Source organism: Strongylocentrotus purpuratus, unplaced genomic scaffold (assembly GCF_000002235.5).
Source record: "Strongylocentrotus purpuratus isolate Spur 01 unplaced genomic scaffold, Spur_5.0 spur5_scaffold_6, whole genome shotgun sequence".
NCBI classification, from domain to species: domain Eukaryota; kingdom Metazoa; phylum Echinodermata; class Echinoidea; order Camarodonta; family Strongylocentrotidae; genus Strongylocentrotus; species Strongylocentrotus purpuratus.
Genome location: NW_022145612.1, coordinates 44,100,268 through 44,113,627, shown reverse-complemented (window position 1 = coordinate 44,113,627; position 13,360 = coordinate 44,100,268). Strand labels below are relative to the sequence as shown.

At 39.4% G+C, this 13,360-nt stretch overlaps 1 protein-coding gene across 4 annotated transcripts in view; it reads right to left on the bottom strand.

Annotated features, from left to right (window-relative positions):
* Window positions 1-1,684: 1,684 nt before the first annotated feature.
* Window positions 1,685-13,360, bottom strand: part of LOC594820 (zinc finger E-box-binding homeobox 2) — a 33,305-nt gene continuing 21,629 nt past the window's right edge. Inside the window, exons 1-5 of one of the 4 annotated variants that reach the window (XM_011670582.2) lie at window positions 11,379-12,304; window positions 10,516-10,971; window positions 5,886-8,588; window positions 5,353-5,538; window positions 3,716-4,083 (exon numbers count right to left, since the gene is read on the bottom strand). In XM_011670582.2, coding sequence (XP_011668884.2) covers window positions 3,716-4,083; window positions 5,353-5,538; window positions 5,886-8,588; window positions 10,516-10,971; window positions 11,379-11,430 — 3,765 coding nt within the window. In that variant the 5' untranslated portion in view covers window positions 11,431-12,304. Of the gene's footprint in view, window positions 4,084-5,337; window positions 5,539-5,885; window positions 8,589-10,515; window positions 10,972-11,378; window positions 12,305-13,360 lie in introns of those variants that run through there. The other 3 variants (XM_794244.4, XM_031000358.1, XM_011670584.2) reach the window with 3 other exon arrangements.

Here is a 13,360-nt window from a genome sequence, read left to right as displayed (position 1 = left end):
TGTGCTTTTGAATACCCGTATTGATCAAAGACAATTTGAAATATCCTGGGGTTGTTTTTGGTTAAGGAATCATTAATGATAATAATAATATTGAATATTTAGTAGCGCTAAAAACAATAAGTAATGTAGCGATTACAAATACAAAGTATATAAGAAGAAGGCAAAAAATGTTAAGTCTCACAGGAAGTAGATCATAATATAGATCACCGGGGGACTCAGGAAAGTTTTGAGGGATTTTTTTGAAGGTGGCAATACGGGTAATTTCCCTTATGGTAATTTCCATTATTGACTGTGCACTATGATGTTAATGCATCAGGGATAGATTTGTTTCCTCTCTTGAATTTGTACTGCCTATGTTATGGATACGTATTTTTTCTGTAACCTTTAATTTCTTTGAAAATGATTATAAAATAGGTAAATCCTACTGTTTGAAACATTAAACCGTGGCCCATTATTCAAAGTTTTCTTGCTGGATAACCGTTTGATCGTATATTGAAAGCTACCACTCCTGCAGCCAATGTAAGTCTGGATACGTCATAGGGGGGGGGGGGCGTGAGAGAGGCATATGAGTCTGACAATATAATCCGACAAACCACTGCAGTGCGTGGTCCCTAAAGAATTCACATGGAAACATTGACTCTCTTGGCTTTCAACAAGGAATCTGTTGGGTCAGAGAAAACTACAGAAATCATGCTAATCGATCCGCTTTGATACCTTGCTATATATTTATATGACCTTTAATCTTTATCTTTCCGTACGTGTGTCCTAAGAGAAGGGTTTTGTTTCTTTCATATGAGTATTATATTTCAATCAATGATGATGAATGATAAATTCAGACAGAACTTATTTTTTCTCATGATATGGTTTGTTACGATTTGACAGTATCACTTTCAATTCACAGTTTTTTAATAAATGAAAATATCCCTCACCTCTTCCCCTTTCTCTTCAATCTCACTATTTCGTTACTCCACCCCTCTCTCTCTCTCTCTCTCTCCCTCTCTCTCTCTTTCTCTCTCTCTCTCTCTCTCTCTTCCCTCTTTTTTTCTTCCTCTCCTTCTAGTTTCCCCCTCTCCCCTTCACTCATTCGATGTTTATAACTTGATAATTACCTTAAACTGCATGAATACGGTATGTTTATTTCAGCTTGAAATATATTCAATTGAATGGAAATGTTTGTTATACAATCTTGAATTTATTTAGCTTATTAAAATTGATAATTGTATGAACTTTGGTATGAATTTAGCCACTTTATGATTTTGGAAGATCGAGGAATAAAATGTCAGTATAAATGAACCTACACGGGTTCACGTGAATGTGGCGATGGGAATTTCATGAATTGCGCCATCTACTTAAAATAAATTGTTGTTCCCCTTGTCGGCCCATTTAGTTGGACAGTGTTTCAGAAGACCGTCGTTAGTACACGTTCGCCCAAATTTAACATGCGTTGTAATGGGATGTCGGTGAACTTGTACATAGGACGGTCTCGTGAAACTTTATCTTGGATGAAAAGAAGAGTAACGTTGTCCATAATCATCATCATTTTCATTATCATCATCATTATCATCATCATTATCATCATCAATTCATCATCATTATCTTCATCACTATTTTCCAACAAACACCATCTATACCTAAATTCAAACTTCTTGGAATACAAGATAACATGAGAAAAATTCAAAGAGAATAAAGGTACATTTTCGTGACTTTATTTTGTTTCAAAATAGCAACATTGCTACAATACATAAATAGGCTGGACCACCTATAGAAAAAAGAAAATCAGAGGCCCACTCTTTTTTGTTTCTTGAACAAATATCTTACATGTTTTTTGAATAAATAGTTACACATCAACAAGAATAAATAAGTTTATACACAACTTCATGTACATCATTACCCAATATACCCAGTGGCAACTTTGAAATACGAATTTACAGAAAAAGGACCACAGAAAATAATTCAAAAAATAAGAAATAGTCATGCATGGAAGATATGAAGTATTTTGTTTAAGATTCTTCCCCTGTGAAAATAGAAACAAAATCTACAACCTATATACCCAAATACTGAACTATTCTTACAGTGAAACAAAAACAACACAAGACAAAACACTGAAAGTAACATGAACTACGAATTAACAATAATCTCACAAGGTCCTATGTGTCACAAAGATGTGACTGGGGGGGGGGGGGATCACCCTAGCCAAGTGTTCCATGGAAGGTACCAAAACAAATGTATTTCTAAATTGTTAATCCTTAACAAATACTGATGATGAGGAGATTGGTGGGGAGAAAGAGAGAAAGTGAGAGAGAGAGAGAGCGAGAGAAAGAGAAAAAAAAAGACAGATAAAAGTGAACTAGACAACAATTTATGTTTCTTAGAGGGATCATAAAATAAAATTGAAATTAGAATTTAAGAGAAAAATTCTTTAATGGCATTTTTAAGAAGACATGATCATTCAACTCAAACTGTGAAGACAAAAAATATCGAAATATGCGTTTCAGTTGTCCATGTAATATCCATTCCCATCCAAGAGAATATATTTTGCGTAGGTAAAACAGCTAGGGCCCACAGCAATTTATCTGTCAGATTTCGAAGATTGCACAATGATGGTGTAGGTATAGGACCCTACACCTTGATTATCTGACAAACTTATTTTCAGTACAAAAAAAATACTGGTAGACATTAAAAAAAAAAAACTTCTATGCCATGTACTTTCATAGCAACCTCTCAAAGAAACACACTACAGTACTCATCAAGTACGACCATTAAAGTTCGGTGATTCGTTTGTATAATTCAGATATTGGTGAAAGTGTGGAAGAAGATGTGAAAGGTGGATTTGTGAATCACCGAGTCGTTTCTCATTATTTAAATAACTGCTCAAATTGCAAAAATATCCAAGTCTCTATCTATCTATCATTGTACTGATCATATATACATCACGTAGAAGCAAAGCAAGAGTAGTACATAAATTGTCAACATATATATATACTTCACATATGTACTCCATCTTGCCCCCTCTTCACAATCAAGCTCGTATTATTCTTTTATTTTCCTTATCCTTTCATCTATAAATATATCCCTAAAGTTTTGTTCAAATACTTCAATTGTTAAAGATTTATTCAAATTACATGCTTTTCCACAAGAAGTTTGACTTCTTATTCCTTCTCTTCATTTATCAAAAAATATGTTTTATCGTCTTTCAAAATAGATACTGTAATTATTCTATTTATTTTTTCGAAGACAAAATAATGAAAACACACAAGTTTACTAGACACCTTGGCTGTCTCAGTGAAAATACACATATTGCATTTAACTCTTCTTTAAATATTTCAACTTTTACAATAATACCCCTCCAATCACATCATCACATGGTAGGTCTTAAAACGTTTCATCAGCTTTTTACCTGAAGGGAAATGAGGCATATAGCCAGAATTTTGTGTGTTTTTTTTCTCGCCAATATGTCAATTTGGGAACAGGTGCAAACAAGCATAACTATCACAACTCCATCAAGTTCCGATGAGGTTTTCAGACAACTTCACCATAACACAAATGTTAATGAATATAAATCAATAACATACAATCTGAAGTACCTTCAAGTTCAAACATTCCACAAACTATTAGAATGACACCCCTGAATCCTTTTAAATTGAAAGAATACTTGGATCTCTCCGGATCATTATCAATCATCAATCATCTTCTTCGTTGCCTTTCGAGTTTCATCTTAGACCCCAGCGATCTGCTTCTCTTCCATCCTCCTAATCATAGCACCTGTACTCTCCAATCCAATCTCCATCTCGTCTCCGCCACCCTGGTGGTGATGATCCATCATCATCGATTCCTTGCTATCGCCCAGCATCTCTTTCTCCGCACCATCCAGGTGAGGTCCACCGGCGGCGCCCATGGCGTCACGCCTGCAGTAGCTGTAGCGATGATTCATATGCTGACTGTAAGAGCCTGAGTGTGAGAACTTCTTGAGGCATCGGTCACACTGGTAGGGTTTCTCTCCGGAGTGGAGGCGAGAGTGCTCCATCAGGTGATGCTTGTGCTTGAAAGCTTTGCCACATTCCTTGCACTGGTGAGGGCGCTTGCCTATAAAAAATAATAAATGAGATGCGAAACTAAAATTAGTACTCTGAAGCCTTTGAACAAAACTGTAACAATGGACTAATATTCATAAACAGGAAAGGGGAAAGGTGAGAAAATCTCATTTCAGTCAAATGGAAATGAGTCATACAAGAATTTATGTTCCATATTAGGAGTATCTCAAAAAAATATGTGGGTTTATCCCTAACCAGTCTTTAAATGTTTTTGAAATTTCAGAAGAAAGATAGGTCGTTACGATTGAAGAAAAAAAAACTAACAATATATATCTCAAATTAAAGTTTCTCCCTTGCTATTGATAACTACTGATTTTCTTAAGTATGATTAATGTTTGGAAATTAACCTAATCTCAAAGAATAAAATGACATTTGCGACACTTTAATTGAACTTGTAAAAGTGCCCCATCTGTTACTCTATGACAAAGCGACAGTGCATGGTTAGGTTAAGGTCACAGACTGTGTTATCAAAATCACAGCCTTGACTATTGCTACTGCTAGGAAAAGACATGATCTTGAACGAGGCTTTACACCCAAGGTACATTCAAAGTGACTTGCATTTTGACTTCCTACAGATCTAAGCAACCTACAATTGTGACATAGAATAACATCTGCTCTTTCCCCCACTGCTTATAATTTTAATGCTTTGGATACGAGGAGATAGTATCTCAATGGTGCTTTACCATATTTTTGTGTTGTTTGTTGCTATCATTAGTCTCTGCTTAAAGAGGATTTCGCTCGTGGGAGATAACAATGAATTGTGCATTAGTCATGCAAAATGCAAGTCTGTTGCCAAAACACTAATAGCATTTTGCGTGACTATTGTCTAAAACCATTTTTCTAACATCATTTTCTTCAAACAAACCCTTTGTCCTCATAATGAGGCTTTTTGAGGGTATTACCCTTATTTGTAAATTAATTTTAATTTTTTTTCTCCACATTTTATGTTTTATCAATTTATTTTAATAATTCATGATGAAATTAAAATATGACTGTATATTGTTACTTCAATCAACAACAACAACAACAAAATCATCTTTTTGATGATAAATTGTGTGCAGTCTTTAAGAACTAAAAACTGAAGGTTTTTTTTTTTTGAAGAATTACATTCAAGAGTGAAAAAAGGTTATTTCAATGTTCTTACAGCCGAAGTTGTTATGCTTTAGAAAGACAATGCTTGAATTGTTTGAAAAGTGGGTTATGGTGATGAAGAAGATGATATTCCAATTTCTAGAAAATGGCTTACTTCTTTGTTAAGTACCTGAGTGCTCGTAGACATGTCGAAGCAATGAACTGTGTTTCTGGAAGGTCTTGGGGCACTGCGAACATGCGTACTGTCCTGAGGAGGTCCTGGATGGCTTGTCCGATCTCCTCCGTCTTCCAGGTCCGATGCCGATGTCGCTCAGCGAGTCTTCCGATGCAATGTCAGATAAATTGTCAGCTCCTGCTGTTAATTGATAACAAAATAAATGATTACTTATTAGTTATCACCTCATCAACAGCATTTGTTATCACAGCATAAATTAATACAAATCCTATTCTATGCATTATGAATTTGTTAATTCAATTATATTCTTAACATGGATTTATTTCTTGTTGCAATATGGCATTATGCCCATGTTAACAAATAGTTACTATTTTCCATGACTATATTCTCTACAAAGTTATTGGACGACAAGTTTAAATAAACATTACTCTTTGATGTATTGTAAATGATATTGAGTTATCAAGATAGTTTAGTGACAAGTTCTAGTTTCAATTTAAATGCATAAAACAAAAAAACCATAAACTTACCATGGTTTGGATGGAGACCACCCCCGTTGAGCATTGCAGGCAAGAAAGGATTGGTTGGTCCATACGCAGCGCCCAGATGAGCCATGGTACTGGGCATGAAACCAGTCTTAGCCAGGGCACTGTAGACATCTGGTACCTGAAGATGAGAGCCATACATCGGTGGAGGAGCCACAGGGTAATCTACTCCATCAGCAAACCTCATCCTCTTGGCAGCATAGCCACCCATGGTGGGGAGGTAAGCATAGAGGGGCTCGGGGTAGGAACGTTTGAGGAGGATGCTCGCATCTGATGCTGATGAGGTGTTGGTAGTAGCTGTGGAGGAGGGTGTGGTCGTCTTGCCAGGGCTTGGGCTAGTCCTGCTCTTGTGGGCTTTGATGCTGTTCTCATAGAGGCTGGAAGGGAGTGGCTCAGATGGCGCATATGCAGGAGGAAGAAGGTATCCATTGGCAGCAGCGGCTGCAGCGGCAGAATAGAGTGCAGAGTAGTTGTAGCCGTAAACCAGTTTGGGTGGGATGGAAGACCTGCTCAAAGAAGGTGGAGGTGTTGCTTTCCTCTTTGGCAGAGAAAGATCGAGAGGAGAAGAGTCTCTTGTTTCCTTGGCTGGTGTCAGAGATCTCGCAGGGGATCGACTATCTCTATCCATGGGCTCTAATCGCTCACGTACTCTGGATTCAGTCTCACGACCTGCTGGGCTGACATCCATGCTTTTTTCTTTGTGAAAGGTGTATCTGATGGAACTTTTAGGTAGGGAATTAATACTGCTGCATGGGGAAGGAGGGAGGCTATCGGCATCACCCACTCTCTCAGCGCTGCTGCTGCTGACTGAAGCCGTTTCCAAATCGCAGTTCTCCGCCGGGGATTTGACACAAGTCTCCTTGCTATCGATAGCTTGAGCTCCTGTGTGTTCTTTGATGCGTCGTCGTGTGGGTGGAACAACTGTCACAACTGGGGATTGCCTCATTAAGCTCAAGCTCTTAAGCGATGGATCCGTCCCCTCCTCCTCGAGCTTACGTGTGCGCTGGAACCACTTGTTGACTAGCTGCATAGGCAAATTGAGTGCTACTGAAATTTTTTCAATGCCGTCCTCCGAGGGCTTAGCTTGCATGGCATAGAATGCACGCAGGGCCTGTTCTTGGGCCTTGGAAATGGTCTCAAGTAACTTAGATATATCAGTTGTCTTGTTAGCCTCTGGTTCAGGGCTTTCAGCATTGTTAGGGGGTAGCTGACTTCCTGAATTGGGGCTGGCTTTTGGAGACAGGTGCTGTTCACTCTCTCTTGGTGACGTCAACATCTGCTTTGGATTTTCATCCTCCTCATCACTCTTGTCATCTATGTCATGGTTATCACTCTCGTTTTTGTGTTGGGCTAAGAACTCTTGCTGCATCTCGTAATATCGATCTAATGTGAAATTTCCAATGCTTTGCTGGGGCTGTGGATTGCCATTAAAGAGCTTCATCTTGAGCACATCCTCATTGAGGTCGCAGAGATAACGCTCGTGCTGATGAAGATCGATGGGACTATGGAACTCTCGTCCACAATACTTGCATCCTGTTCTGTCTGGATTTAGGTTAATCTGAGAAGGAAAACGTGTTTCCAAACAGCGATTAATAGCTTGAGCTTCATGCACTTTCTTTAGAGTGTAGTCCACAATGTTATAACTTTTCTTCTCTTGATGCACACCATTTCCATTTAAGAATGTTTTGGACTTTTCTGATTCTTCAGGTGTCTTTTCGGGTGTCTTTTCAGATGGTGGTGGTGGTGGTGTTGCCTTTGGCAAGGGAGTAACAGCTGCCATTTTTTCAAGTTTGAATGGTCTGATTTCAAACGGACTTGCGACAACTGGGGCTGTGTCACTTGTTGTCTTTGTTTTCTTTAGTTTTGAGATGTCTGTTTTCTGCCCGTCCTTCTGTTGCTTGCACACAGTAGATGCTACAATTTGTAGAACCTTCTTCACAGCATCACTTGCAGGACTTGTTAAAGGAGACGTGCTTCCGTTCTCCAGTGTTTCGTTGCTCGGGTGACCCTGAACGGAACCGTCAACATTGGGAATCTTGATGTGAAGAGGAGTCATGTAAGCTGGGGCACTCTTCTTTGGCTCAGTTAAAGGTAGAGATTCACTAGTGTCTATGTCACTAAGAGGAGATTGCAAAACTGGCGAGGGAAGGCTATTGATTACTTTGACTGGAGGAACACCGGTGATCCTGGTGAGGGCTGGAGGTTGTTCCTTCACAGGTGAGCACTTTTTGCTGCTTATGTGAGAGCTGTAGGATCCAGAATGCGAGAAGCGTTTTAGGCAAGTTGGACATTCGTAAGGTTTCTCTCCGCTGTGAATACGCAAGTGCTCCTTGAGATGATGCTTGTACTTGAAAGCCTTTCCACACTCCCCGCACTTAAACTTGCGATTCCCAGATGTGTGCGTCAACATGTGACGCTGCAGTCTGTAAATGTTCACAAAGGCCTTATTGCAGATGTCGCAGATTTGGTTGCGCCCTGGCATATGCGTGGCCATATGACGCTCGAGCTGGGACTTGTAGGCAAAGCAGTAGTTGCATTCTGGGCAAGAAAAGTTGTTGAATGTCTTCTCGTGTCGGTATTTGATATGCTCTTTCAGGGAGGTGAGCCGCTTATATGAGCGATCACAGTAAGGACAGTCTTCAGGTTTTCCAAGCTCGCCCTCGATTTCAGTTTCGTTGTCATTTCCTTCTGTAATAAAAAGAGAAAAAGAACACCAAAGAAAAATGAGTGACATTTCCTGATCATTTGCATTGTCACACCTCTTATAAACAATCCCCTCAATTTACCATAAAAACTAAAGTTAAACATCTGGAGTAGCAATATCTCTCCTTTCACTTCCACCTATGGTTAACAGAGACCTATCAAAATGCCTTTATTACTAATAAAATGGTAATAGCACTTTCACTTTTATACCCACTTGACTTAAAATCTGTATATAAAATATTTGTTTCACCTTATTCAAAGTTGTTCAAGTGCCTGGGGATAATGGGTATTCACCTTTCGATTGCTTTCGCTTACATTAGAGTAATAAACAATACATCTCAACTGCATATCACCCAGTAGTTTCAATTATAACAAATATGATTTAAAAAGGGAAAAGAATGGGATTTTGATGTAAAAAAATATTAATCAACCAATCAACTAATTGTTCAGACTCACAGAAGTGGAAAATACAGGATGATATCTATTAAAAGTGCATCATACACAAACATGCAATTCTCTTTTGAATTCCCCCCTTTTTTTATTGAACTGGCACTTAACTATTCAAGCAATGAACAGAACAAAAGTTATTGATCAGGGGAAACTATGATTTATTAGTCTGATATCCCCATCAAACTCAGCAAAAGTGAGAAACTATATCATCATCATCATCATGTTCACTGTCATTTATTGTTATCTAATTACCAATCATGTCACAAATACCCATTTCCAGGTACTAGCAAGGGAACATTCTCATTTTTCATCTGTCATGCACATCTGTCAGCCACCCTTAATCCCTCAAATGCAATAATTCTACATACAAAATGACAGGAACTCGCCACTTAGCCCCTATTTGTACATGTTATTACAAAAAAAATGAAATTGTTGCTGGCCTCCCTTCTCCATCTGTCACACGACACTTTTTATCCCTTCCCTTGATCCTTTTGGTGACTATGTTCGAGGCCATTATGATATATTCTGTTTCTTTGTTTCTTGATGTGCAGCAGTAATTGAGATAAGACCGATTGTGTGCAACGGGTAGCCTCGCTAGTCTACTGCTTTGTCTATTCAGAGCATCTTGTTTTGGATGTGTTCACACAAAAATCACTGCACATTCTGATTGATGAGAATTTGAGATGGAAGAGAAATTCCAAAATAATTTGTAGTTGATTTTTTTAAAGCAGAGTTAGACAAAGCTCTCTTATTATCCCTCCAACCCCTACATCATATGAAAAAACTTTTATGTTTTGCTGTTCATTATGAGTCAGCCTTAACATTCTTCAAATTTGTGTTAAAAAAAAGGGGGAGTGCTGAACAGGAAAGAAGACCTTAGGCTAACAAAACACTTTGAAATGAAAATATGAATGGACTTATGTTTCTCAAGTTCATAACAATTTATGTCAATGTGAACTCCTCCCTTGTGAAGGAACAGGAGGATTAGTGCGAACTTGATCTCTTTGTGGGGGTTAAGGTACTTCGTGTACTGATCCCATCCACCTACTGATACTGATCTCATGTCTAACCTAAGGATGCTGGAGATGAGTGTAATCAAGCAATAATCTATCCCTCAAAATCCCAGCAGAACGTGAGGAATCATTCACAAAGAGGGTGAGAGGGGGAAGGGGGCAAGACAGAACAACAATAAAGTTTGCATGAACACAGCCAAAAGAGATATCTAGTTTCACTTTCTTTTTGAGATGTATCATAACTTTGAACACGTTCACATAAGGATGTTGCTTTGATTTCTGTCTCTAAATAATGTGTCCGACTTAGTAAAAAGTTCACTGCCAAGGTCTATGATGGTCTGAGGGAGGGGGGCTGACTGGTCTGGAAAACCCCCCAAAAAGGCTGATCCAGATCAGTTCATCCCCTACTCCCTTATTTTAGAGGGGGGGAAATATGGTTTGAAACCTACCAGGAGTATCAGGGTCATCTGTATCGCCATTGACTCCGTCCATGTCTTCTACAGGTTCAGGATAGATGATTGCAGTGTCGCTGCGGTTCATGTAATCCTCCAGGTTGATGACACCACCGTCTCCTCCCATCTCTCCATTCCTGAACTGATGAGGGTGATGAGGGTGAGGAGGGGGATGGGGATGGAGATGATGCATTCCATTCTTCCGGTGGAACTCTTTATCTGGTTCTAAGTCATCCACCCCATCATCCTTGTCTCCATCGCTCGTACTCTTGTCCATCTCGACCTCGTCGTCGTCCTCTTCGTCGCCCATGAAGCTTCCCTTGTCATCTCCATCGCTGTCCTCGATGGTGGAGCTGTTGCTATGGTAACCATTCTCCGGGCTGGGAGATATGGGGTCATTACCATCTGCCAGGATCGCTTGCGTCATGCCTTTGGGGTTTCCATCAATGTCAACTGTGGAGATATAAATATCAAAAACACTGATTAAAGATCTAATTGACACATAATCCATTTCATGTCAAAACATTCGACTTAATAAATATATATGCTTTACTCTACATGTAAAATCATAAATCATTTCCAATGAATCAATGAAAAGTTAAGCCTTTAGGCAGCACAGTCCTCAATGAAAATAAGATAAAATAAACACACAAACCTCGACCTACACTAGAAAATACAACAAAAAAATGTTAAAGCATAAACATTATAGGGGATCATTCTCAAAATCCTGCAATTAAATGACCACGTTTCAATTAAAAATTCAGAAAAGACTGAATTGGCGTTCGATTAGTCGCGCGTCCGAGTCCGACACGGCGAAGTAGAGAGGGAGAGAGAGAGAGAGAGATAGAAAGCTGCCGTACCTGAGGCATGCAAACGCCGCCTGTATTGGAGGTAATGATACTTCATCACCATACCACTGACGGGTGCCGACAAGCGTCTCCAAAGTCATGCACACGAAATGTTTCAGAAAAAATTCCACTCATTTGAAGCCAAAATCACAATCACATGTGACGATGTTTCTGTAATTGCACAGGTAAATGTCAAACTGATAACATAATAATGTTTCTCTCCAGGTCAGCACTGGTCACTGCATAAGCTGCGAATAGAGCTGTTGAAAATGAATTTCAAAACTGGAACGGTCGATGAACTCTGAAGAATAATGTTCCTCAAGTCATTTGAAATGTTAATCCTAATTAATCTAATACTGTGATGAGCTGGTGAGGTGTTAAGTTGTTCAACACTGCACGATAAAAATATAGAAGTTGAACTAAAGGTAGAACAACTGCTTCCAATTGGTGGTATATTCCGAAGAAGAGAGATATAGTCGAAGTAACACTTCCTTGGAGCCTCAAGTAAAAATCCACAGCTTCAAATCCAAAAGAAAAGATGAAGAGAAAAACCCACATGAATGTCGTGAGCTTACTCTAATGGGCGGCTCTTGTTGGACAGGAGACAAGATAAATACAGAGCAGAGCTCAGAGCAGAGGGAGAGAGAGCGGAGTGAAGTTGTTGTCGCGCCGGTGACTTGAGGACAGATTGAGAAGGATTGGCGGAGCGCAAAACGAGGGCAGAGACACGAAGTCTGGGGTTTTGTCCTCGAGAACAAGAGAGGGACAAAAGCCATTCAGCGGTACTATTAAAAGGCGGAGGTGATCACTTCTCCCGGTCATCAGCGCAAGATGCTCAACTCCTTTCTCTGTGTCCCACCCCTCTTGAGATCGAGGAAGCTATTTTGAATGAGGTCATTCATGCAAGATGACACTATCTCCTTCAAACACCTTATTATAACAGTCGAGTTGTCTTATCGTCGAGAAAAGAGGATCAAGATCAAAAGCTGTGTGTTAACATCGACAATCAGCTCTTGAGAAGAAAAAAAACTCGTTTGTACGATTTTAGTTGCGATGATGAAACATAACAGCTTATAACCAACCAAGTGGAAAAGTCTAGTAGCGGAAAGTCAATTGATGTACTACTACGGAAATACAATGGTTGCAAACAAAAGGTATACTACCAGATTAGATTAAAAATAGGAAGAAAAACACAGCATTATTTCGCGAGAGCATGTACATGCTAATGCCATTCGGCTTGCCTCGCTTTTTAGTTACCCACATACACATATCAAGTAATTGTTCCCAATAGTAATTTTCCCTCCTCTCCCCTTCTCTATGACAATGTCTTTTTAAAAATATTGTTAGCCAACCCCTAAAGTGTTAAAAAGGGAGTCTTGTTTGTCATGCCTTCAGCCGCGGAAACAATAAGAAGAAAATTCGTTGGCTCCAGCCTGGTGCGGGCCACAAAGCACCTGCGCATACAGGCTGGGGTAGTGAAGAAAAGACCCACCTTGCAGGGCGGCGCCACTGTGTCTGAGTGGCCGAGCTGAGCCCCATTCAGTCAGTCGTCTGCTAGATCGCTACCCTACGCCTCATGAATTATTAACCTGATAAAGCTCAAACACCTGACTGGCCTCCACAAAGGCAGCGCTTATTAGTCGTCACATGTGAGCAATGCTAGCATTGTAGGCAGGTGATTGGCTTGGCTCTTTTCTTCACATTATCAACCATCCAATTTCTGTTTTTTTCCTTCTTTCTCCTCGTTTCCCATTAAAAAATATCTCTCTCTTTCTAATCAACCATCCTTCACGAAATATTGTCAGCTCCAGTCAAGCAGAGATGACAGCCGTAAAGAATTCCGAAGGCAGACAATGTCAGTCATCGTATATTTCTCCCCTCTCTAATTCATGAAGTGAAAAAAAGAAAACTTTCAATTTAATATTGCTTCAACATTTCACACTTTAGGCTTTCACTAACTTGTCCGATAGAAAAGTTAATTAGCGCATAGTTAG